The 25,461-nt window shown below is 38.5% G+C and overlaps 1 protein-coding gene across 1 annotated transcript; it reads right to left on the bottom strand.

The window, feature by feature from the left end:
* Positions 1-750: 750 nt before the first annotated feature.
* tmem255b (transmembrane protein 255B) lies at positions 751-24,342 on the bottom strand (the record flags this gene model as incomplete). The annotated part of the gene is made up of 9 exons (XM_084001337.1): positions 751-996; positions 4,237-4,383; positions 6,031-6,190; positions 7,699-7,784; positions 8,554-8,634; positions 10,580-10,669; positions 22,143-22,205; positions 22,336-22,478; positions 24,279-24,342. The coding sequence occupies 9 exons, from the start codon at positions 24,340-24,342 to the stop codon at positions 751-753; spliced, it is 1,080 nt and encodes a 359-aa protein (XP_083857463.1).
* Between the last annotated feature and the right edge of the window lie 1,119 nt (positions 24,343-25,461).

Here is a 25,461-nt window from a genome sequence, read left to right as displayed (position 1 = left end):
ACTCCTCCTTTAAGTGTGACATTGAGCTAAAGATTTTTTACTCCACAAGTTTTTATGCATCAGTGACTGTAGGGATTTCTTTTTCTTCTCTTTAATATATAATGTGTTTCACAGCAGCAGCAGCAGCAGACTCCTATCCCACAGCAGTTAGCATGCATCATCAATAATATATATATACAGTATACACAATACAGTGTTTTAATTTTAAAGTGCACATTAAATGATTCAGCAAAAATAACAGCAACACCAGTGGCATTAACTCCAGTTTACATTTCAAGAAAAGCCCTTTTAATTACTTGTACGGTAGTTAATTAGTTAGTTAGTTATAGTGAGATAATACACAGTAGGTTCACCTGTAATCCAGTCAGCACAACTCAGAAACAACTGTCAGGTCATATCCAAGTGCATTAATTATAAATCTATTTATATATATAATATGTAACATGTGAAGGACAATCCAGGAAATACACTTATTCACCAACCCTGCAGACTGAAGCTTCCTGTTTACCTGTAGATACGAGAGCAGTGTAGAGAGTTACTCATCTAACTGATAATGTGGAAGCAAATAAGTGTGTTTCCAGGACTGTTTTCTAATAAATAAGCAAGAAATAAGTTAATTATATCTATATAATCACACGAAGTAACAACAAATATGTCTCACTTTGGGTCAAATCCATCCGATAAAGTGAAACATGAGCATCTAAATGTCTCAGTCTGATGCAGCACATCAGAGTTTTTTCGTCTCGAGGCTCAGCAGGCGTAAGGCGGAGGTTTCTCGAAGGCGCTGTAGGAGGATCCGTAGAGGACGGGAGCGTTGGGAGTCAGCATGAAGCCTCCTCCTCCTCCTCCTCCTGGCTCCTGGGTGTTCCCCTGCTGCTGCTGCTGGGACGGGGCCTGAGGCGGCGGCTGCGTCTCCTCGGACGGGCAGGGGGTGGAGGCCAGGCCGCCGTCGGGGAGCATCTGGGGCGTCGCCGGGGCCTGGTAGTTGTTGTTGTGCTGATTTAAAGGGGAACATGTCATGGAAATATCACTTTCTGAAGGCTCTTTAAAGGGACAGTGTGTAACTTCTCCTGTTATCTATTCACGAAAATCAATTATTTCGTTCAAAAGTCTGTTTTTCATTCATCACAGGGTTCTGACGGATCCTTAAAAAGTCTTAAAAGGCATTGAATTCATTAATCTAAAAACAAGGCCTTAATTGGCATTAAAATGTCTTAAATAAATTTTTCAAAGGTCTTAAAAATGTTAACACATGGTAAGTGGTATTTTATGGTTGTAATTAGTCTCAAATCTCAAAATAATTGGTAACATTCTGACATAGAGAAGTTAGTGGCGGCCGTCAACGCTAAATTTCTCACCGCCACCAGCTCCCGAGTCAGTGGTTGTTGTTTTTTTTCAGACTTTTTATGCATTTATTTTGAAAGGACAGCTGGAAAGAGACACAATCCAATGTTCATGTAGCAGTCACTTTACCTTGGATCACACAGGAAAGTGGGTAAAATTGTCCCTAACCCTATGTAATTGATGTGGTGTTTTTTTCTTCTTTTTTCTGCATTTGTGTTTAATGTGAAGTCTGTCTTAAATTTCATTTCAAGTGGCTTTAAAAAAGTCTTAAAAAGTCTTAAATTTAACTTGGCTTAAGCTGTAGGAACCCTGCATCAGTAATCACCCCCATCAACAAACTGAAGTGTTCCGGTAAGCTCTGAATGTGCCGTTCACATATATATATATATATATATATATATATAGTATATATATATATATATTTTTTTTTTTTTTTTTTTTTTATCCTTTATTTAAAGGGACAACGAGGAGTTTCTATTTGGTTATAAAAAAAATTCTCACGTTAATGTGGTTGAATCCATGTTACCCACACTTGTTAATGGGCCCATTTTCGATAAATATATAGTTTTGTCTCTATCGTTATTTTGTTATTATTAGTGGTGGCGGAAATGCTGGTCGAGCCGACCAGCGTTTCCTTACTTTCGGTTTCGTGGCGAGTCATGAGAATAACGCCGCCGAATCGCCGTTTATGGTCGGAACTACGACGGTAACTGAACCTCATTGAGTTGCTTGCGATATACAACCGCAACGCTAGATGGGAGTAATTCCTACACAATGTACCTTTAAGCTGCAGTGTCTGAGCGACCCGACAGTAGTGGGTTGGTCAGGTTGGGGTATGACATCATCGTTTCACAAAAGATCTGTTTTGGGCGTCTGCACGAAAACGCTGGGGCGGCATTTTCTGATTTTCCCACTCTGGGACCCGTTTCCAAAAAAATACAGTTTTCACCCCCCGAAAACGCTGTTTCTATCTGGACAAAATGCCGAAACAATGAAATACTTATCATTAAATCCGTATTCGTGTGGACGGGCTCTGACAATCATGTCATTAGTTTTTGAATTTGCATTGCAATTTGCAATACCATTCGTTCATTTGCATTTAAAGGGACAGATACTGAAACCGGCCGCTATGAACAGGGCTGTTGAGAGCAGATGAAAAGAGCTGTGATGTTTGATCCGTCTTTAAGACACCTGGGAACTGTTTTAATTTGTGGAAAAGGGGCAGAATACGTCTAGCCTGATGCATCAGCCGCTTACTTCATTACATTTCATATAGCGTCTGAACACGAGCCATAGGGATTCGTTTGCTTCCGGGAGGCGGTTGCTTACATTTGCTTCAACTAATCGCTGCTGCTTGGTGGTCACGTGTGCTATACACCGGTTAAGCTCATAGGTTAATCTTGAGCGCTTGAGTTCAACGTCATCGCCTTCACTTACCCGTCTGTTCGCTGATTGGTCCGTCCGCTCTGGCGGATGGAGCAAACCGAAACGCATTGCTAGTTTCCTGACTACATTGTTGAGGCAAATGAAATTTGCGGGAACCAGTAGGCGGCGCTAGCCTGGCTAGAATACGTCCCCTTTAAGAGGAGAAGGAGCGGAGAAGAGAGAGGGAGTGTGTGGTATGTAGTGGAGAAACAGAGACAGAGGTACCTGAGATTATTTCTACATCTTTTACACGAGGTGCGTTTTGTTTTGTTTTGAGTTGGATCTGGATTTGTGCAGAAATATCAGCAAAGATAAGACATCAACAAGTAATTAATCTGTGAGACGTGTGTCAGAGTCGCTGTAATATAAATAATAAACCATCACATCTGCTGAGTCGTGGTGTTTCTGCAGCGTTGCCTGTTGCAGAGGTCGTGGTTCGGTTCATGGCTCCAGTTCGTGAAGCATCAATCAGACATTCCTGTTTTCAGCCGCTGTGCCAGTGACTCTGGGTGTTTTCACCTAAACTGTCAGTTTTACTTTTTATTACTTTTTCTTTTGATTGATTTGTTATTTGATCTATAAAACTTTGCTTTTTAAAACAGCGTTCAGGTGACTGAGGGGAAAAGTATCTAATGCTCAGCTGCAGGTTTTCTCTCAGTAATAATGTGACGAGGCAGCAGAGCAGATTAATAGTTTTTCTTCTTTCTTCTTTCTCTCTGGTCAAGAGCTTTGATGTTATAGTGGAGCAGCTGCGATAAGAAATGTGATCCAGCGCCGCTCCGACTTAATTCTCTGGAATGTAAAATATGTATTTTTTTCACAGCAGACACTTTGACCTGTCGCAGCAGGTAAAGCGTGAGTGTTACTAATAACATCAGCAGCAGCAGCAGCTCTGTTCTCTTTAATTCCTCTGAATGAGCCGTGACAGTGAAACAGAGAAAACCACAAATGTGTGTGAGGTCACGACCCTGAAACTAAAAAACAGCTCATTTTATTATTTACTAATGTGCTGCTTCACTTTTCTTTCTTTCTTTTTCTTCTTTTTCTTTTATTCAAATATGTGACCAAACAAAATAATAATAAAATAACAATAATGAACAAAAAATAAATAAAAGTGGTCATCTAACCACAAATAACAACTACTACTTCAAATTCAAAAGGAGTAGGAACAAGTATAAACTTATTTAATCCCACCCCCTAATTACAACATTGCCTTTTCTCTTTTTAGCTTCCTGGTTACTATATGATTATATAATACGTTTTTACTATTTAATAACTTATTATATTTCTAATTTAGGTATAAATTCATATTATTATTATTATACACTTATGCCATTAGAGACAACAACTACACATAATTACCAAAGTAAGAGATAACTGAAGAAAAATTAACACTAAGAAAGAAAAAAAACAAAGAACAGAAGAAAACATTTGTGTCTGTTTTTGTTTTGTGTGTGTGGACTCTACCTGCATGGTCATGGGGTAGTTGGGGTAAGCGGGCAGGGCTTGTCCTGAGGGGCAGAACCCGGCGTAGGTGAGCATGTGCTGGGTCGGGTTGTACAGGATGTGTGGCGGCGGCGCCGGACTGGGCGCCACCGGAGGACTGGGCTTCTGCTGCAGGACACAAGAAGAAATCACATCAAAAACACACACACAGAGAAACACACACTCCTCATTGTGCCCCAAATCAGGACCGTTAAGATTTACTTTACATTTTCACGCCAGAGAAACTGGATTTTATTTTATTTATTTAAAGTATTTTCTCAGGCTTTTTGGCTTTAATTGATAGGACAGTAGATATAGATGGGAAAAGGGGGAATGACATGCAGCAAAGGGCACACTGGGGGATTTTAACCTGGTCTGGCTGCAGCGAGGACTACAGCCTCTGTGTTTTTATCTGTAGAAACTGGAAACTGGATTTTAAAGCTCAAGTCGTTGGTTTTTTGCTCCTTCATGTGCATGGAAGAGATATATTTTTTTAAATGTAGTAAGGGAGACAGTGAAGAGCTATGTTTCCCCATGAAGTCTTGTTAAAGTAATGGAAGAGAAAACATCAGATTATATTGAAACATAAATATGAAAAATGTCAGTAGATGTGGAGTTTGTTCAGGAGCTGCAGTGACTTTCATGTTTCCTCTGTCAGCAACGAATCTAAACTTCAGGAAGCTTTAAAACCAGCTGTGGTGAGAGACATTAAAGGGGACATATTATGGAAATATCACTTTTTGAAAGCTCTTTAACATATATCTGGGTGTTTGTTTTGCCTTCTGGCCCCTAAAATGTGAGAATTGACAAAAAAAATCTGTAATGTTCAGGCTCCTGAGGTTGAAATCCACGTGATTTTACGAGCTGTTCCTTCAGATGTCTTCCAGTGATGTAACTAGGTTTTCTAATTTGCATAACTCCACCCCTACCTGGGACCAGTAGAAGGGGCGGGGCAAGTAGTGGCTCATTTGCATTTAAAGGGACAGGCGCTGAAACCAGCCGTTCTGAGCAGGGCTGTTTTGAAAGGATGAAAGGAACTGAACTGTGATGCTTTTTGACCAAAGCATGACACAGACATGTCTTTAAGACACCTGGGGACTATTTTAATTTGTGGAAAGGGGGCATAATATGTCTTCTTTAAAGGGATAGTTAAAAATTTTGGCAAATTGGCCCATTGGCATAATCTCTATAGTCATAGCAGTAGGTTCTATTTTCAGAACGGCGGAGCGGAGCTGCAAGCTGCTCAGACGTTACCAGACAGAGTTGTTTTAGAGGTAAATGCAGAGACTGCTTGCTGAGAAACTGCCCCCAACAGGAACATGCATCAGCGGTTTTGCATGAATTTATCTCTAAAACAACTCTGTCTGAACTATGCCTTTAAAGCTCAAGTCATTGGTTTTTTGCTCCTTCATGTACATGGAAGAGATTTTTTTTTTTACGTAGTAAGGGAGATAGAAAAAGATATACAGTTTATCTGCGCCTGAAGTCTTGTTAAAGTAAAAGAAGAGAAAACATTAGATTATATTGAAACATAAACTGCATGAAAACATGAGAACATGAAAAACGTCAGTAGATAAGAAGTTTGTTCAGGAGCTGCAGTGACTTTGATGTTTTCTATGTCAGGGACAAATCTACACTTCAGGAAGCTTTGAAACCAGCTGTGGTGAGAGACATTAAGTTGTAACAAACTGTTCCTGAGAATGACTCATCCTGCAGAGAAACATCTTCCCGTACAGTCAGTGAACGTTTCTTTAGGTTCGTGCTGCTGCTGCTCACCATGACCTTGTACGCTCCGAGGATGGCGGCGGTGACGATGCCCAGGAAGAGGCCGATGACGTTGAGCACCACCGAGGCCCAGAGCAGCCGGTACAGGTGGATCACATCCCAGCAGCCGCTCACCCCGGTGAACTCATAGTACTGTGTGTGGTACTCGATGCTGCAGGAGGAGGAGGAGGAGGAGGGTCAGTACTGTTATTTATTGGTTTATTTTATTTAAATTCCTCCGTATCTGGAAGAAAAACAAACACTACTGCACCCTGTTCATCAGCTGTACTCAGTGAACTACATGTTGAAACCCTCCAGGCAGAGATAAGACTGGAGCTCTCCCACTTTGATTTGTTCAAAAAAACTCAGTAAACTCTGAAGGGTTGAAGGAAACTCAGTGCAAAAGAAAGAAACAAACTCACATGATTCATGTCGGTTTGTGTGTAACTGTGATTTTCTCCAGCTGTAGGTTTGGCAGCGGACGCAGAGAAACAGGTGTTTTCCACCTTCTCCTGCGTTATCCCATAATTATTATAACTGATAATAATAAACGACGATAAACCTGCTCCAGGACTCAAGATCTTCACTTATCAAACTTGGACTCAGATTAAAGACAAAACATATTTGAGATATTTCTGAAATCTTAAACCTTAAAAAACTATTTATTTTATTCTCTAATGAAATATCTCTCAGTTTATCACTTTATAAACTTTATAAACCAAATGACGAACCTGCACAATGCAAAATGCTGTTTCCATTTCAGCTGATTCACTGTTGTTATATATACTTATTCAAGTCTAAATTTATGCCTATTGCATTGGCAAATACAACAAAGTTGTTTGGCAGCCTCTCTCCTATGTATGTCGTTCATATATGTTTTGTGTAAGATGTCAAGGTGTTTTATTGTCCTAGTCCTGCCTTTTGTACTTTTTGTACTGTTTTTTTATGTCTAACATCAACCTGCCAATGGGACTGGGGATGGAAATTAGCCACTTGGCTACAATCCCACATATTTACATGTCAATGTCCATCAATATGTACTGTTCCCATTTTTTTTTTTAAATAAATAAATCTAAAAAATCCTGAAGCAGAAAAAACATTTTAAAAAGTTACACATAAAGTGCAAGGAGTCAATAAATAATGAAATATCAACATATTAAGACATGAACTACAATATACAGTAAAAGCAATGTCTTGTTGTGTGTGTGTGTGTACATGCTATTATATATTATTATTTATGTGATTAAGCACATTAAAAAACATATTAGATTGTTTTTGTCGATTACACAAAATAAAATTAACTTTTGAAAAAGTGTTTAATTTCATGTTCTTGCACAATAACATACCAGCGAATAGACTTTATAGTTTACAGTTGGACTGATGTAGGCTTCTGTTTTAACTCTTTTATCCCATCTTTTCTCATCTAATAGTATCTCATCTTATCTATTTTTTATCATGTGTACCCCCCTTTTAATTTATTTTTATCTAATCAACTGCATCGTGCATTTTAATTTGAGTCGTCCTGGTCTCAATATGTTGTTGGGTTCTCTTATTGCCGTGCTGCTGTATTGCATTTGTGAAGCACTTTGTAAACTTGTGTTTTTAAAGGTGCTATATAAATAAAGTTATTATTATTGATCTGTATCGATAAAGATCTTCCCGCTCACACCTGTGGCTCACCTCTCACAGTTGTACAGGTAGCAGCAGTAGCAGGTGTTGCTCCTCAGCTTCAGTTTGCAGGTTTTGTCGAACGAGCGGCACGACACCTGCAGAGTCAGTTGTAGTTACAGACTGTCAGTGCTGTTGTGTTTTATTATCATGATGAAACAATCCACAGCTTCTGTTTGCTTTTAATTTGATTTGATTTGGGTGCAGTAACATCATATGACCACTAGATGTCAGCGCACACTCAATGAAACATGACACTAAGACCAGTAAACATGAACCTAACATGCATTTAAATGACTTTATACAACCCTGAAAAGGCAAAAAGTGAATAAAAACCAACAAAACAGCACAGACCTGTTAGTTAAACACAGTTTTCAAGTTACAGTCTTTTACTTTTTGCAGTATTTCACCTTTTCAGTCTATAAAACATGTCAATTTGTCAGGACAAGGTCGTGCAGATAAACAATGTGCGTGGCATTGTCCTAAAGTTTAGAGGACGACAATGAGTCTTGAGTTTGGTTTCTCTTCACAATCACAGTTGTATTTCACACCTATCACAGCTCTAATCATAATTCAAATGTGTTTATGTATTTATATGTCTTCTTATTTATAATTTTGTCTTAATCATAATCTTAATCTACTGTATTACAAATACTGCTGTTGCTATTTGGTATTTATTATCTGTCCTATACATTTCTTTGCTGCTGCAACCTGTAAATTTACCCACTGTGGGACAAATGAAGGATTATCTTATCTTATCTTATCTTGTACATATAATCAAATACATACAATTTCTATTTACAGATGACACAGTGAGTAAGATTTGAAAAGTTTTGCGTTGTTTACTGTTTGCATGAGAAGATTCACCTCGGTGTAGTAGTTGTCGTAGGCGTAGCCCGATCCACTGGCGTAGAAGTCGCACATGTCTTCCTGCAGCGGTCTGATGTCCTGTGTGTGTGTGTGTGAGACAGAAACACAAGTTAATCCACCATGTTTTTCTGTTTGTGTTATTCATTCTCTGTCTCTTGTGTTGTCGTTCAGTTACATGTGTGTAGATTAAAACCCTGTGTCCACTCGGTGTCGCTGCAGCAGCAGCAGCAGCAGCAGCGACCGGACTGCAGATCCTCCTGCACTAAACCTCACTGGACTTTATATAATGTGAAAGGTAATAAAATCATTTTCATTGTCCGAAGCCTTGGAGCTGCAATAAATACGACTTTTACTGTCCCGTGAGCACAAGAGAAATATATCTGCAGCGCTCCGATAGCGCCGGTGATCAATATCTGGGACTTGATGCCAGGTGCTGAGAGAGAGAGACTTTCTGCTCCACACTAATTAAGACACTCGTTAAAATTAATTCAGCTGATGTGACGAACCGAGGACCAAACATCCGAGGAACCAGGAGCCAGTGACCTCAGGTGACCTCTCTGCACTTTCACTTCTGACATATATTTATTGGAACGTCATAAAACAGAGGAGAACTGGAATATTTTGGGGATTATTGGGAACGAGAGAATAAGAGGTGGTCACGTTAGAGGAAAAGATAAATTATATATGACTTAGTGCTTCTCAAATCTTTGATTACACCACACTTTACTTTCAGATGTTCCTGTTTTAGCTGATTTCTGCACGCATAAATGAAAGAATGAATGAATGACTTTATTTCAAATGTGTCTAAAATAAAAAGGCAAATAAAAATAAAAGTATCATCATAGTATATACACAAGTTCAAAAAACAAGTAGGAAGAAGAATATACTTTTTTATTCAAATTCCTACCCTTTTAAATCATCATGGTTTATATATTTTTTATACTGTTGCTAATAATATGTATGCATATCCATATAAAATATACATAAAATGCATGAACATCCATATAAATATGTAGCACATACTGTATAAATAGCCTACTACATAAACAATCCTTATTAAATACTTACTTACTAATAATTGTTAATGTTTTGTGGCTTTTATAGTTGTTATAGGTAACACTTTATAATAATTACACACTATTAAGCATTAAATACTGAATTCATCATTTATTATTACACATGAATACTCATAAACACAGTTAAAAATGTTTTACTCATCATTGACAATCACTAACTGTATTTATAAACTACATACTAATATGTATTCATGCGTTATAAATGAAGAATTCAGTATTTATTAATGCTTAACTAATGCTTAATGTGTACGTATTATAAAGAGTTGTTATATTGTTGTTTTCTAACATTTTTATGTGGAAGGAATTTATAACTTAAACTTTTCTGGGCTTTACTTTAAATGAGTCTCTACCACAATGTGTTGCTGAGTTAAATTAAAGGTTGAATGGATGAATAATAAACCTTTATATCATATTTATATCATTTGTCAGTGAGTGAAGTTACAACATGTATTTTACATTTTGATGTGTGGGCTCAGCTGTAATATCACATGCAGCTGTTTTTACTTCTTTTTATTCCTCATAATAAAACACTTTACTTACCAAACTCAAACAGATCGTTATCAGGACGTTTCATTGAAAATCTACAAAGTTAAAATGTGTCATCATGTGTTTGTTTGGTTTGTTGCAGATTTACTGTTTGTTTGTGTCTCACTGCAGGAGTTTCTCAGCGAGGAGGAAACTTTTGGACACATTTAATCAGCCGTGTTCGTCATGTGACCCAGCAGCTTCCTGCAGGTCGGTTCTGTCTGATTAGATCCACACACTCATCCTCCGACATCCCTGGTGTTATTACTTATTACTGTGTCTGATAATAAGATGTGTGTGTGTGTGTGTGTGTGTGTGTGTGTGTGTGTGTGTGTGTGTGTGTGTGTGTGTGTGTGTGTGTGTGTGTGTGTGTGTGTGTGTGTGTGTGTGTGTGTGTGTGTGTGTGTGTGTGTGACACTCACGATGAACTCTGAGGCGATGATCCCGTCCACGATGGCGCAGAAGAAAGAGGCGATGACTCCGATACTGATGAAGATGATGGCGGCCGTGAGCTTTAGAGAGGGGTGGAGGAGGATGGAGAGAATAAAATGAGAGGAGAGAAACAAACACCAAAAAGTCACCACACCAGAGTAAAGACACATTCAAACAGTTTGAGATCATCTGTTAGAATAAAATAAGAACCGAATCCAAATCAATCAGGATTAAATCCATATATAAAAATGTATATATTGAAGATATATTTGAAAAATATAGATTTAAAGGATAATTACCGTTTTTTTTTTACAATCTGGACCTTATTTCTAGCATAAAATACGATCTTTTACTCACCCAGATAACTTTGGTGTCATTACAAGTCGTTCCGACGAAATTAGCTCCAGCCGAGAGCCGCGTATATCCATATAATGCGAGAACACGGGGCAGCGCAATGCAGCCTCTAAATAACACATTATCTGCCACGAAACTTGTTCATTTCACCAATATTTTGTTATGATAGGCTAGTGCTATTCCCCTCTGAGTCCGGGGTTAGCTGTTATCAACATCCGGGGTCTGTAGGTTGACCTACTGACCTCTGACCTGGATGGTGTCATCTCCGACCGCTGCCCGGCTCATTCTGATAATAATCATTCCGCTTCGGCATTCGGGTCCATTTTTAGCTCAACTAGCCGGAGCTTTAGTGAGTCCAACCTACAGACCCCGGATGTTGATAACAGCTAACCCCGGACTCAGAGGGGAATAGCACTAGCCTATCAGAACTAAATATTGGTGAAATGAACGAGTTTCGTGGCAGATAATGTGTTATTTAGAGGCTGCATTCTGCTGCCCTGTAGACTCACATTATACGGATATACGCGGCTCTCGGCTGGAGCTCATTTCATCGGAACGAATGACACCAAAGTTATCTGGGTGAGTAAATGATCGTATTTTATGCTAGAAATAAGGTCCAGATTGTAAAAAATCAGTAATTATCCTTCAATAAATAAAATTATGTCCAGTTTTGATTAAGTACTTCACAACATTAAAGACAATATTGTGTCAGAGAAGTGGGATTTCATCACCTTGAGTGTTGAATATGTACTCATTATTTCATTATTTTCCCTTCATGAATGATTACTCTGTGAGTTTATGTTGCATTAAAGCAAAATGAAGATTGAAGTCAGAGATTGTGGAGTTTGGTTTAGCGTGTGTGTGTGTGTGTGTGTGTGTGTGTGTGTGTGTGTGTGTGTGTGTGTGTGTCCTCGTCTGCAGCGTCAGGGCTGCAGGACGATAAAGGAAATGTACGGCCTCTCGCTCTGCCAACACAGAGGTGCTTTGTGGGTAATTTATGGGCAAAGTGGCGATGTACAGGACAGAAGGACGGCCTTTTGTACCAGCAAGGTCAAACTAATCCTCCCAAACCGAGACACACACACACACGCACACACACGCACACAAACACACTCTCACACACACACAGGACCAAAGCAATATCACACATTCAACCAGTTCTGTGAATGAAACGGAAGAATCTCAATCTCACTGATCAATAAACGAAAATCTGAACCAATCTGTGAAGTTTCTGCTGTAACACACACACACACACACACACACACACACACACACACACACACACACACACACAGAGCAGCAGACCCAGCTGGCTGATCACAGATGTCTGATCATAAACTTTATCACTGAGCATCGTTTCCTGTCTGTTCAGTCGCTCCTCCAGGACCGAACGTCCTGCTCAAACACGAGATTAAACACACACACACACACACACACACACTTTGTTCTTCACCCGCCTGAGTAATTGAAACCAAGAGCAAAAGTGTGTATTTCTATAAATTTACCGATCATCAATGATAATCAACTTATTTCCTCTCTTTCATTTCTGATGTCATTTAAAGCAGATATCAGCTTCACGGCCGTTTCGGCTAATGCTGCGTTCAAGGCAGGCTTTTGAAACCGTAAGTTACAGCTTCAAGTCACAACTACGACTTGGTAGCGTTCCAGGTAACCCGTAGCTCGTGTTTTTACCATCCTGTTGTCTGTGAAAGTTCCCTATAACGGCCACTCGTAACTTCCGACCCGTGAACTCGTACCAGATCGAACTGGTATGACTTCACAGGAAGGAAAAACACAAAGTACGAGTTTCTTTGAACGCACCATGAGTTAGCAGCCCCCGCCCTTGTCAGGCATCAATTGGTCCTCGTGCTACGTCACCACATTCACGCGCATCCCTTGGCTGCACACACAGCCCTTCATGCCGTTCTCTCTCCTCATTGGATAACACTTGTATCCCACAAGGAAAATTTTCTCCTCGGGTTACAGCAGAGCAGAGTGACGGAGAGACTCGTGTTTAGGCTGAAATACTTCATGTAAGTGATTGCTGACGGAAAATAGGACTATTTAGGACTTATATTAACAAAAACATTCCACTGATATCTGCTTTAATATTTAATATTTCAGCCAAATGCATCGATCTGATTGGATCAAATATTCTTGTCATGTCACAGTTAAAAGTGCAAAGGTCTAACCAAACAAACCAAACAAGAGCTTTTCTTGGTGTTATTAAGTCAATAATAATAATAATAAGTCTGAAAAACCAAACATAAAATAAGCACATAATCATGAAATAACCTTAGTTTCTCCACTGCAAAAACTTAAAATCTTTCCAAGTCTTATTTCTTGTCAAAATGTCTGATTTCTAGTCAAAACTAAACTCTTTCCACTTAAAATAAGACTCATCACCTAAAAATGAACTTGTTTTTAGATCATTTTCATTGTTTCAAACGTATTTTCACTTGAAATAAGTAGAAAAATCTGCCAGTGAAAGCAAGATGTGCTTGTAATAAGAAAGAAAAACTTGATCCATCAGATTTTTCTACTTATCAAGTGAAAATATGCTTGAAAGAAGTAAAATGTGTCTAAAAATAAGCTACTTTTTAAATGTGATGAGTCTTAATGAGATTTGTTTTGACTAGAAATGACATTTTGACTAGAAATAAGACAAATATTTTTGGTAAGATTTTGAGTTTTTGCAGTGTGTGTTGAATAATCAATCACTTCCTGTGATGTGAACACACCGTCGCAGGTGTTTTCATGTCCTCTGGGTGTGTTCTGTATGAAATATTTCCTCTCTCTAAGTGAAATAAAAGCCAAAGAGAGAAAATCATCTCTTCCTGCCTGCGTTTTTTATCTGCCGCTGCTCCAGACTCTCCACTTCATTAGCCGTTTAAATGACTCTGCTTTTATGGGCTGTGAGTGGGAGATGAGTCCAGCAGCAGAGACAATAGAGCCCGACAACTGCATTATTTCACATTAGCACCAGCTGCCAGCGCATAAAACACACTCAACGCACTCAACACACACTCTGTCGCACAAACCCCACAAACCCCCCCCCCCACCCTTGTACAGCTGGAAGAGAGAAATCACTCACAAGTAAAAGATTAAAGACACAAACTGAACTTTTCTGCTCATAAAGAGTCAAGTGAGAGGAAATCAAACACATTAACTCATCTGTTGTACAGTATCGCTGTTTTATCCTGCTCTGTATCTCTACTCAGCCTCGTGTCTGAGAGAAACTCTGCATTTTTATTCTGCTATGTAAACGGCTGTTTATTGGCTGCTGTAATACATGTAACATATATTATGAAACAAAATGTTCAAAATTTTTGCATTTAGCAGTAAATCACATTTTCCCAGGTTCAGTAGCTGGACCAAACAACACAACTGTATTGAACTCTGGCTCAATCTCAACCAACCGCAATTGAATTAAATACAGTTTTTGTGTTTTTGTCCAATATTCATCCTTTTTTTGCTATGTTTTTGGTCTCCTCCACCTCCTCTCATTCGCTTTGGCTCCACTCTTAAAGGGATACTGTAGTTCAACATTTTGGCAAACTGGCCCATTGCCATAATCCCTATAGTCATAGCAGTAGGTTTGTTACCTTTAATTGTCGGTGCAAGCTATTTTTAGAACGGTGGAGCAGAGCCGTGAGCTGCTCAGAGCTACGTTACGGAGGCTAATGGGATTTCTTGGCTTCCCTCATCAAACTCATCAAATACACAATCCAACAACTCCAAAACGCTCTGGTGGACAAGTTGTGACCTGCACATTCACCACGCTATGAGATAATAACAGAACGTTACCAGACAGAGTTGTTTTTGAGGTAAATTCATGAAAAACCGCTGATGCGCGTTGTCGTCGGGCAGTTTTCCGGCAAACAGTCTCTGCATTTGCCTCTAAAACAACTCGGTCTCGCAGCTCGCGACTCTGCTCGACTGTTCTAAAAAATAACTTGCACTGACAATTAAAGGTAACGAACCTACTGCTGTGACTATAGGGATTATGACAATGGGCCAATTTTCCAAAATGTTGAACTATCCCTTTAAGCATCACATGTAAAATGATCCATAAAATTATCAAAAATATCCGTCATACATATGTTATAAAAACTTATGGCTGTTTCAGTAACCTGACTAAATATCTGCCAGGTGAGAGTGATGGACCAGTAAATCTTACACTGTAACTGTTTTTTTTTTCTTCTTCTTCTTTTTTTATTGTCATTCAATGATTTTCTTGTTTGTTTTTGCTTTTTTTGTGCAATTTTTGTAATTTTAATCTTGTGTCACCGATAAAGTCAATTTATGATTATCATAGTGTAAAAGTATCTTTACATTTTGACCAGTTTGATTTTGACACAAAAACTAGTTTATGAAACGTAAATAAAAATGTTCTTAGCGACTTAAACCTTTTTACAAACCTGCAATAGAGTTCTGCTGAGCCATGAAACTGTTGTAGTTTTAGTTTAGGCCGAAATATTTGAGTTAAAATCCAAGTAAATGATCTGGAAACTTCTTTCAGAGAGTAAAGTTAATACAAAAAATATAAATTAAATGCTTTAGAGATGAAGAGATAAAGACAGAGATGAATCTGTCATCCTGGTATAAATCAGTTTAAATGTTACTAAAGTCGCTGAGCGCTGCAGAGTCTCCTCCTCCTCCTCCTCCTCCTCCTCCTCAGTGAGCAGCCATGACCGCAGCTGGACACCGTGATAATAGAAACGGAGCGACCCTGTGACCTGTCAGGTAAAATACAACCTGGAGAAGGTTCAGTGAGCTGCAAGGTGGAGGAGAACATGAGCTACATGAAGCATTTAGTCATAAAGATCTTTGAGGGTAACAAGGCAGTGGAGCCTGTTATAGCTGCCACAGGACGCAGCTTTTTTCTTCTTCCACTTCTTCATCCTTTCTACTGGCAGGATTTCACGCTCCACAATCTCTCTAAACGTTTTGGAGGACGAGAGGAGATCAAATGAAGATCACAGAGATGTTAGGATGTTTAAGACTTAATCCAAGAAACGTCAGGTGGACACAAATGTGTGTTTTACCCGCAACAAGTAAAAAGATCTGATCCAGTATAAGTCTTGATTGTTTAACCTGGACAGCAACACTGGGCTTTTATGTTTATAGGATCCTTTTTTTTCCTTCTTCTGTTTTTTGTTATCGTGAAAAAAGTATTTGGGGAAGAGATAATTTATACAGACGCATCTCAATAAATAAGAATATCATGGAAAAGTCAATTTCCAGTAGCTCAGGTCAAATGGCCCTGTAGCGCCACATTATGTAATAACGCTACGTTATGTATCATTTGTAACAATCTGCGGCATTTTGAAATACGATTCTTAAAGGCAATATGTAATAAACTTTGCCACATTTTAAGTTGTTACATAATGCACCAAATTATTACATTTTCTTCATTAAAAAAGTGCAACACCCACATTTTGTAATAACTGATGCAAAATGTATCAACTTGTTACAAAATGTGGCAAAGTTTATTGCATATTGTGTCCAAGAATTTTATTACAAAATGTGTCAGATTATTACAAAATGAGGTGAACATTTATTACATTATTACATAATGCAATGTTATTACATGTGGTGCTACAAGCTCCAACCAAGTATTGAGTGCATATACTGTACAGTATACTTTTCAAAAGACCAACATTTCCGTATTAAAAATGCTTCTTTTTTTTTTAATTGGTCTTTTGTAATATTCAATTTTTTTTTGAGATACTGAATTTTAGGTCTTCATTAAAGGCAATGCAAACCATAATCATTACAATGAAAAGAAATTAAATAAATAAAGACATGAAATGTTTCATTCTGAGTGTAATGGAACTTCATAATGTATTAGTTTCACTTTTTGAATTGAATTACTGACATGAATAAACTTTTCCATGATATTCTAAATACTGAGATGCACCTGTATAAGTTGTAAGAACTAAGAAAGAAAACTTGTCTGTTATCCAACAGGAAACCTCTGTGTTTGGCAGCAGTTTAGTAACTCATCACTTCTTCGACCGTTTACGATCCAAACTACATGAAAACCCTCTGTCGGCGGCTGCGTGAGGTCAGAAGAGCAAACAAAGAGCTGTGAGATCCAGGAAGTAGAGAGAGAAGCTGCTGCTGCTGCTGTGGAGAAGCTCTCGGGTGTCCGGGGCTTTTGTGGGTTTTTGCTTAGTTGTTCTTTAATGAGCGAGCAGAGTTAGACGCTCACGTTACAGCGCGAGGCCTCAGACACGAGAGGGAAGACGACACCTGTGTGTGTGAGGAGGCCGAACACGGAGCCTCATGAGAGACACCGCAGATAAGATCACAGCATTAAAGTTTAACACGCAGGGCCGAGAGCCAGAGAGGAGGACGCAGCCACAGCAGGTTTAGTAAACGGGCAACGGAGGCGAAACCTCAGGGGTCCTGAAGGTCCTGCTCAGTTTTCATCAACATAATTTGATTAACTGCAAATTAGTTAGAAATTGTATCAAGTTTTCAATTAATTATTTTCAGTTTAAGTACACTGATTGGTGCCCCTTTAATTTACAGGCCGTTAATTACATGATAATGTCAAGAAATAGCCAAGAAATAACAATTAATTGCGTAGTAATGTTAAGAAATAGTTTAGAAATAACGGTCAATTTCATGTAATGTCATGTTTTTCATGAAGGCAAAAGATTACACATGATTTTTATGCTTTTAATTTTTTGGGAAAGGCCAGAATTCTGCGCCACCACCAAGTCCTTGCAACGGACTGTTATTTCTAGGCTATTTCTAGACATTATGACACAAATAATTGTTATTTCTTAGCTATTTCTTTACATTATTACACTACTATAAGGGTTACCTAAAATAATTCCATTTTTATTTCCACTTTTTCCTTTTTTTTTCTTACATAATATTTGTCTTTACCCAACATATTGAAACACGTACAATCACATTCACACGCCATCTTCCTGCCACATGTGCTGTGCCCATCTCTGTGTCGCCTGCCGGATTAGATACAGTACACTGTAGCGTTACAGTGATCCGACCAGGCACACGACACCTGAACACCACATGAAAAATTAACTACACACACACACACACAGACACACACACACTGATACACCGGTTTCATGGAGACGGCCGGGTGCAGGAAACATGCACATGGAGTTTATTCTTCGTTCTTCTGTATTTAATTGGATGAGTAAAGATTGATGTGTGGGGAGTAAATATTATTTAGACAAGTTGTATTAGGACAGTTTCTGCTCAAAACAAAGCAAAAACACACCTCACTCACTCACTCACTCACTCACTCACTCACTCACTCACTCACTCACTCACTCACTCACTCACTCACTCACTCACTCATATCCATGGAAACGGTATAGGTTGCCTTTCTTGTATTAAAGTTAATATTTTAAGTGTTCAGTGTTAAATTATCTAAAGGACTGTACAGATAAAAACAACATTATCCACGTTTCTCCCATACGTTTGAACGTATCTTAATGCAGGTTACTATGGTAACAAAGCTTAAATGACAAGCTAATGTATGCTAATTAAAGCAGAAGTAAGTGATATATTTGTGTTAATATAAGTCTTAAATAGTTATATCTTCCGACAGCAATCACTTACATAGAGTGTTTGGACTGAAACACGGGTCTCTCAGTCACTCTGCTCTGCTCTGAGCCGAGGAGAAAACATTTATCGTATCCTACAGTTTTTATCCAATGAGGAGAGAGAACGGCATGCAGGGCTGTGTGTGCAGCCAAGGAACGCCGTGAATGTGGCGACGTAGGGACGAGGACTGTTATGGTGCGTTCAAGGCAACTCGTATTTTTCCGACCATGAAGTCGTACCAGTTCGATCTGGTACGAGTTCACCGGTCGGAAGTTACGAGTGGCCGTTATAGTGACTTTCACCGGTAAAACAGGTCGGAAAAACACGAGTGGGTTGCCTGGAACGCTACAAAGTCGTAAGTTGTGACTTGAAGCTGTAATTTACGATTTCAAAAGCCTGCCTGGAACGCAGCATTAGCGAAAACGACCGGACCACTTACTTCTGCTTTAAGTTACAGTAATATAAGCTAACCAAGTTAATGTCGGTGGTATTAACTTCTTGTTTAATTTTATGAACAGATTAATTGGTATTTGTTCTTCAAATATATTGATTGTATTTAAGGGATAGTTCAACATTTTGGCAAATTCTCCTATTGACATAATCCCTATTGCCTAGTCATAGCAGTAGGTTCATTACCTTAAATTATCGGTACATGCTGTTTTGAGATCGCCACACTATGAAATATTCATGTATAATTATGTAACTAAAACACAGGAAGCAAATACTTGGAACTATTTGCGCTTTTGAAATCACTCCGCCCAGCAGCCGTGTCTGCATTTGCCTCAAAAACAACTCTGTCTTGTTATTATCTCATAGCGTGGTGAATGTGCAGGTCACAACTTGTCCACCAGAGCGTTGTGGAGTTGTTGGATTGTGTATATGATGAGTTTGATGAGGGACAGGAGACCTGTACCGTACCGTTCACCTCCATTGTGTTCACTGAGCAGCTCACGTCTCTGCCCCGCCGATCTCAAAACAACATGCACCGATAATTAAAGGTAATGAACCTACTGCTATGATGACTATAGGGATTATGTCAATACGCAAATTTGCCAAAATGTTGAACTATCCCTTTAAATGTTCAATCTTTCTACACTTTGTCGCTTTGTTTTAATGTAGCTATATGTCATGATCTGCTAATAGTGACTGAATCAAATCTTCATTTTGAAATTGAAAAGCTGAATAATCCTATAGCCTTGTCTTTCCAACAATAAACTGAAAAGAAAAAAATAAAGTTACACTTGTTGAATAAAACGACATGTGTATAACAAACAAAGTAGGACGACTTCAAGGGTTAAAAAAACAAAGACTCGTAGTTTCTGTGTCGCCGGTGTCGTCTTCTAGTCACTTAACACAGTTAAACCTCACGCTGGGTTTAATGCACTGAGAATGTGATACTGATGATACGACTTGAATTACACAGAAGTACAATTTCAGCTTCTTGGCTTCTTAAGTAGCGTTGGTGTTTGGTCGAGATCGGCTTTAACTGCTGATCAGAGGTCAGTTAGGTCAGACTGTGGCTCTCTGATAATCAATAATCATTTCAGACAGCGCGTCTCTAAAAGTCTCCACTCTGGACTCATTAACGTGGTTATTGTTGGAGGCCTGTGTTGTCCAGAGAGAGAAGTATTTTTGGTGACATTATACCTGAGATAAAGGAGCCCTGTCAACAACCGACCGATGCTAATGACATTTCTCCACTTGTCACTGAAATCCAGAACCAATCACATTCACTTCCCCGCGACCACGAATCCAGTCACGTACGCCGACCCCGGGGCACAAAGAACCAAGAACACATTACGCCGCCATCGGGTAATTGGATTTGCTTCTTGCTCATAATAGAGCAATTTCCTGTAAAACAGTTTACTGAATTTGCAAAGTCTGTAACCTAATCTTCTGATTTATGGTTTATATATAAATATAAATATAAATATACGGCCTGTTTTCCAGGAACAAGGCTTCAGTTTTAGATGATGAATAATATGAAGCTCGAAATCTGACATGAGTCACCTTGAGGAAAAACAAACTGTGACATTGCACAGTTGAAGCTGCGACCTTTTAAAAAGTCAATATGGAGCAACATTATTGTTTCTTTGGGCTGTTTTGGTTCATCTGTAGATCTTTGACGTCTATTGGCCAACTGATAAAATAAAAAAGTAAAATGCTAAACATTACAAACACCAACTGTCTGCAGGTGCCTCTCCGTCCACCTGTCTTTGTTATTTATTGACTAAGAAGTCAGATTAGAAGCAGGGAAATCAGAAAATAAAGATAAAATATAGCAAAAAAATAAAACAAAATAAATAAATCAAAGATTTTATACATAGCTTAAGTTGAATAGTTGGTGTATTGATGTGGAAAAAGTGCAATGAAAACAGTATATTATGATGACTTTAAGTGTTTACTGAAGAAAAAACATGTCTAAAACGTAAGTGCAAGTTTTCCATAATTTTTCCTCCATGTTTCTTTAGGTTTAAGTTTAGACGGAGACTCTTTTAATTCCTACCTTATTGCAGCCCTCTCATATAGCTCTTAAATGTCTGCTTTATTTATCATCAGTGTTGGGGAGACTTAAATTACACGTAGTTTAACTACAGAGCTTAACTACAATTTGCTGTAACTTGCTGCATTAATATTTTGTGCTGCGTCAAGTATTTTAACAACTTTTTGGGTCATTTTTTACATTTTTTCCCACAAAATGCTTTCAAATCTCTATGAAAAATGTGAAACATGTTTGTGAAGTTCAACACTGGTGTCCCAGCCAGTGCAGCATGTCAGCGGCTTTTTAGTGTCGGCAAATATGTTTTTAGAGCCAAATGGAACCGGTCTGATAAAAACTTTGAGAGATGCTCATGTGTCGTGTCAACAAGCGACTGGCATCTAGTGCTGGTGCCTAAGTGTTAGTGCCTCTGAAGTTCCTGTCATAGTTTTAAAAACATTGTTGTTCAAGACACACCGATCTAGAATATGTCGACCTCTCTGTAGTTTTAGTACATTTTTTGTTGACTGACTTACATTTCTGATTTACAAGTGGGTATGGGGGTAGGATTTTCATTTTCTCTTTAAATTACCCAACATGTATGGTGAACCTACAAAAGTGTCAGCCTACAAAAAACACATGCCAGCAGAAATATGCCTGAGTATAATGAGTACAGTTTCTAAAGCTACTTTTAAGCTGTAGTTTTACAAACTACATTTCTCCAGGAGTAGAAATGTAGTTTGTTCAAAGTACTGCCAGGCTGAACTACACAGAGTTTTACAAGCTACGCCTGCAAAGTACTGCAGCTTCCCCAACACTGGTTATCATGAACCTGCACTGATCATTCTGCTCTTAGGAAAAACACTTTATGCCACTTTAACGAGAAGAGTTGACCAAGATTTTAAAGCCGGTGGCCAAGATTTATATTTCTTATCTGTTGTTCTGCTTCAGTAAAATAAATGTACTTGCAGCTGCAGGCGAATAAAACACAGGACTACTGTATGCAACAATAAGACATTTCTCTGAGTCTGAAGGTGTAAAATGAACTGAACACCTGAAATGATCATTAATAATGTGATTTTAAACGTATTACATCGTTGATTTGAGAGTCAGTGCGACAGACTTACCATGGGGCGGCGGTTTTCCACCAGGTGGATGCCAACGATGCCCAGAAAGGCTCCAAAGCTCAACTGGATCGAGGCACCGAGAGATTCAAAAGGAGGGAAGAGATGAAAGTGAACGTGTTTTTGTTTTTGACAGGACACAAAAGATATTTAACTTTAACAGTTTGTGAAGGTGAAGGTTGAGAGTGTCGCTCACAGTGATGCCGGGGTAATGTCCGGCCACGGGGACGTTGTCGGTGCGCGTGGCGGAGATGAGACCCACGGTGAGGACGACCAGGGACAGAGCCAGGAGTGAGACGGTCACCCACAGCGCCGACCTCCTCCGGCGCAGGTACTGAGCTGAGGACACATCATCATCATCATCATCATCATCATCATCATCTTTAAGTCTGATTGATGAGTGCACTGCAAAAACTCAAAATCTTTCCAATATCTGTCTTATTTCTTGTCAAAATGTCTAATTTCTAGTCAAAACTAATCTCTTTCCACTTAAAATAAGACTCATCACCTAAAAATGAACTCCTTTTTATATCATTTTCACTTGTTTCAAACAAATTTTCACTTGAAATAAGTAGAAAAATCTGCCAGTGAAAGGAAGTTTTTTGTGCTTGTAATAAGGAAGAAAAACTTGCTCCACTATCAGATTTTTCCACTTATTTCAAGTGAAAATATCCTTGAAAGAAGTAAAAAGTGTCTAAAAAGCTACTTTTTACGTGACAAGTCTTATTTTAAGTAGATTGAGATTTGTTTTGACTAGAAATGACATTTTGACTAGAAATAAGACAAATATTCTTGGTAAGATATTTGAGTTTTTGCAGTGTGTTCACTTCAATCTCATAGCACATGAGCATCCTTCATGTTTGGAGCTGGTGGAGCTAATTTAATCTTTTTTGTATTGACTGTATAACATTGCATTGTATTACATAATATATATAATTATATTCTGCAGCAGGCTCACAATACGTGTCGTCATCAGTGATGTGCAGGACTTATGTTGTTTCCACAGTCATACAGTACAGTAGTTTTTCTTTTGAAGCTCCAGTCGATTATTGCACATTATTAAATTAACTCTGGCGATCAGATGAGTAGAGACTGTGAAGATGATCTATTAAATTAAAAATGTATTAGCTTTTAAATACTGAGTAAATCTTCCTCCCACCTCTGGAGATGAGCTGTTTGAGAAGCATTTGAAGTATTTAGAACAAAAATAATTATTGTTTTTGAGAAGAAACAGGTCTTTTAGGATGTGGAAGATAAACATTATGTTTCTGATAAAGCATCATTAGCAAATATTAGGCTGTAAACTGTAGTCATTTACCAATAATATGAGTCTTTGATTAAAAAAGCGTTTGGGTTGCCAGGTTGTGGGAAATCCTATTCTATTTTTGATTATTGTGGAAGCTTTTATCAGTGATGTGCTTACATTTATAATCACAGGTGACTTGACTTTTACTAAATGTAGAAACTATAACGACCATTTACAAATGTCAAATTAACATTTTAACCTTTACTGAGTTGTGTCTTATGAGTTGTTTTAAACCTGTTTTTTTTTAAATTGTGTCTTTTTAAACCTGTTTTAAAACCTTGTAACTTGTTGAGTGTGTCTGACTGCTGCTTATGTGTATTCATTTATTTATTCAAACATGTGAAGGCACTCAAGTCCGAGACAAAATTTCCTCACAGGGACAATAAAGTCTATTCAATTCAATTCAATTCAATTCGATTCTGCAAACCTGATGACTTCACAAGACAAAACATTGTTTCAACAGGGCACAGGAATGAATGAGTGATGATTATACAAACAATGAACTATACATTTCTTAAATTAAGAATGAAAATAAAACCAGATCTCACCATCGACATCTCACTTTTATTGTTTTTTATTCTAGTTTTTAAACAACGTTAAAATGTGTGTGCAACTCAACAGCCACAGTCAAACTCTGTGTGGAGGTGAATTAATGCTCAAACAGTCAATAAGCAAAGTGACATGTTGTGAGGAGGATTTTCCCACAACCTGGCAACCCAGAAGTTGCTATTAACAGATCTATAAAGAATGATATATTTAGATTTCATAAATAATGATGAATCCTTATTGGTATGAAACAAAGCTGCTGCATGCAGGGACAAACTGTACAGTACCTTCGGGGTCCAGTGGGTCTGTGGCCGTTTGTGGACTCGTCTGCTGGTTCTCAGGCTGCTGCATCTCGACTCAAGTCTGGAGGATGAATCCGCTCTGTGGAATAAAAATTCAATAGAAAAAAAACAAAAGCTAAAAGAGCAACAAACCAGCAGCTGGACAGAAGCTACAAGCTGCAGACGGGAGGTTTATTTTCCTTAAGATTCAATCATTTTTTTCTTCGTCTTCTGGATGAATAAGTGTAGATGAGAGATAAACGTGAGCAGAGCTGCTCTGAGATCAGACTGCTTCAACTTTTCTGAAACCTGAGAGTCAGAGAGAGAGGGAGAGAAAGAGAGAGAGAGAGAGAGAGAGAGAGAGAGAGAGAGAGAGAGAGAGAGAGAGAGAGGGAGAGAGAGCGTCATCAGCTCCTGTTTTCACCTCAGTGATAAATTATTTAATCATTTATCTCTCAGGTGTGATCGCTTTAGATTAGATTTTGGGTTTAATGCTCTGTGTGGATATAATCAATAACAGATAATCAATGTGAGGGGATATTCACTATGTTTTTCTTTCTTTTAAATGATGCTGCATTGTTCATATGTTGGATCACATCAGTAATATGAGTCCACAGCGCCCCCTGTCGGCCAAACAGACACATAGACACTCAGGTGTAGATTCACTACATTAAGATATTTGAGCTGTTTCTTTCCATCGATAAAACATCTGGATCAAAACCATCAACATTAATGCTGCATGGATCAGTTATTTTCATCAGCCAATCATCTGCCAGTCGTTTCCTTGATTCAATTTTTGATATTTTGTGCAGTAAAATGTCGTAAAATAGTGAAACTGGACTTTAAAATGACTCTCAGTCTGAGGAGATGTGACTTTTCTATTATCTACTACTACTATCAGAATAGATGCAGAATGAATTTCAGTTCATTTTAATCTTAACACAGTAGAAGACAGTTTGTTCAATAACTGGATTATGAACTATATCAAGTGTCGACACACCTTTCCTTCTTGTCTTTACCTTTATGAGTGTGTGTGTTGCTGCAGGTGGAGGAGCCGTTAATGTGTCAGTCATGCACGCACAAGCACACACACACACACACACACACACACACTGGGCGGTGAGTTTAACGGGAAAATGTTTATTTAGATTCATAAACATCTCTGAGCTTATTTACACCTCTGAAGCTG

This window comes from Trachurus trachurus (genome assembly GCF_905171665.1).
Source record: "Trachurus trachurus genome assembly, chromosome: 3".
Classification (NCBI taxonomy): Eukaryota; Metazoa; Chordata; class Actinopteri; order Carangiformes; family Carangidae; genus Trachurus; species Trachurus trachurus.
This window is presented reverse-complemented; position numbering and strand designations above follow the sequence as displayed.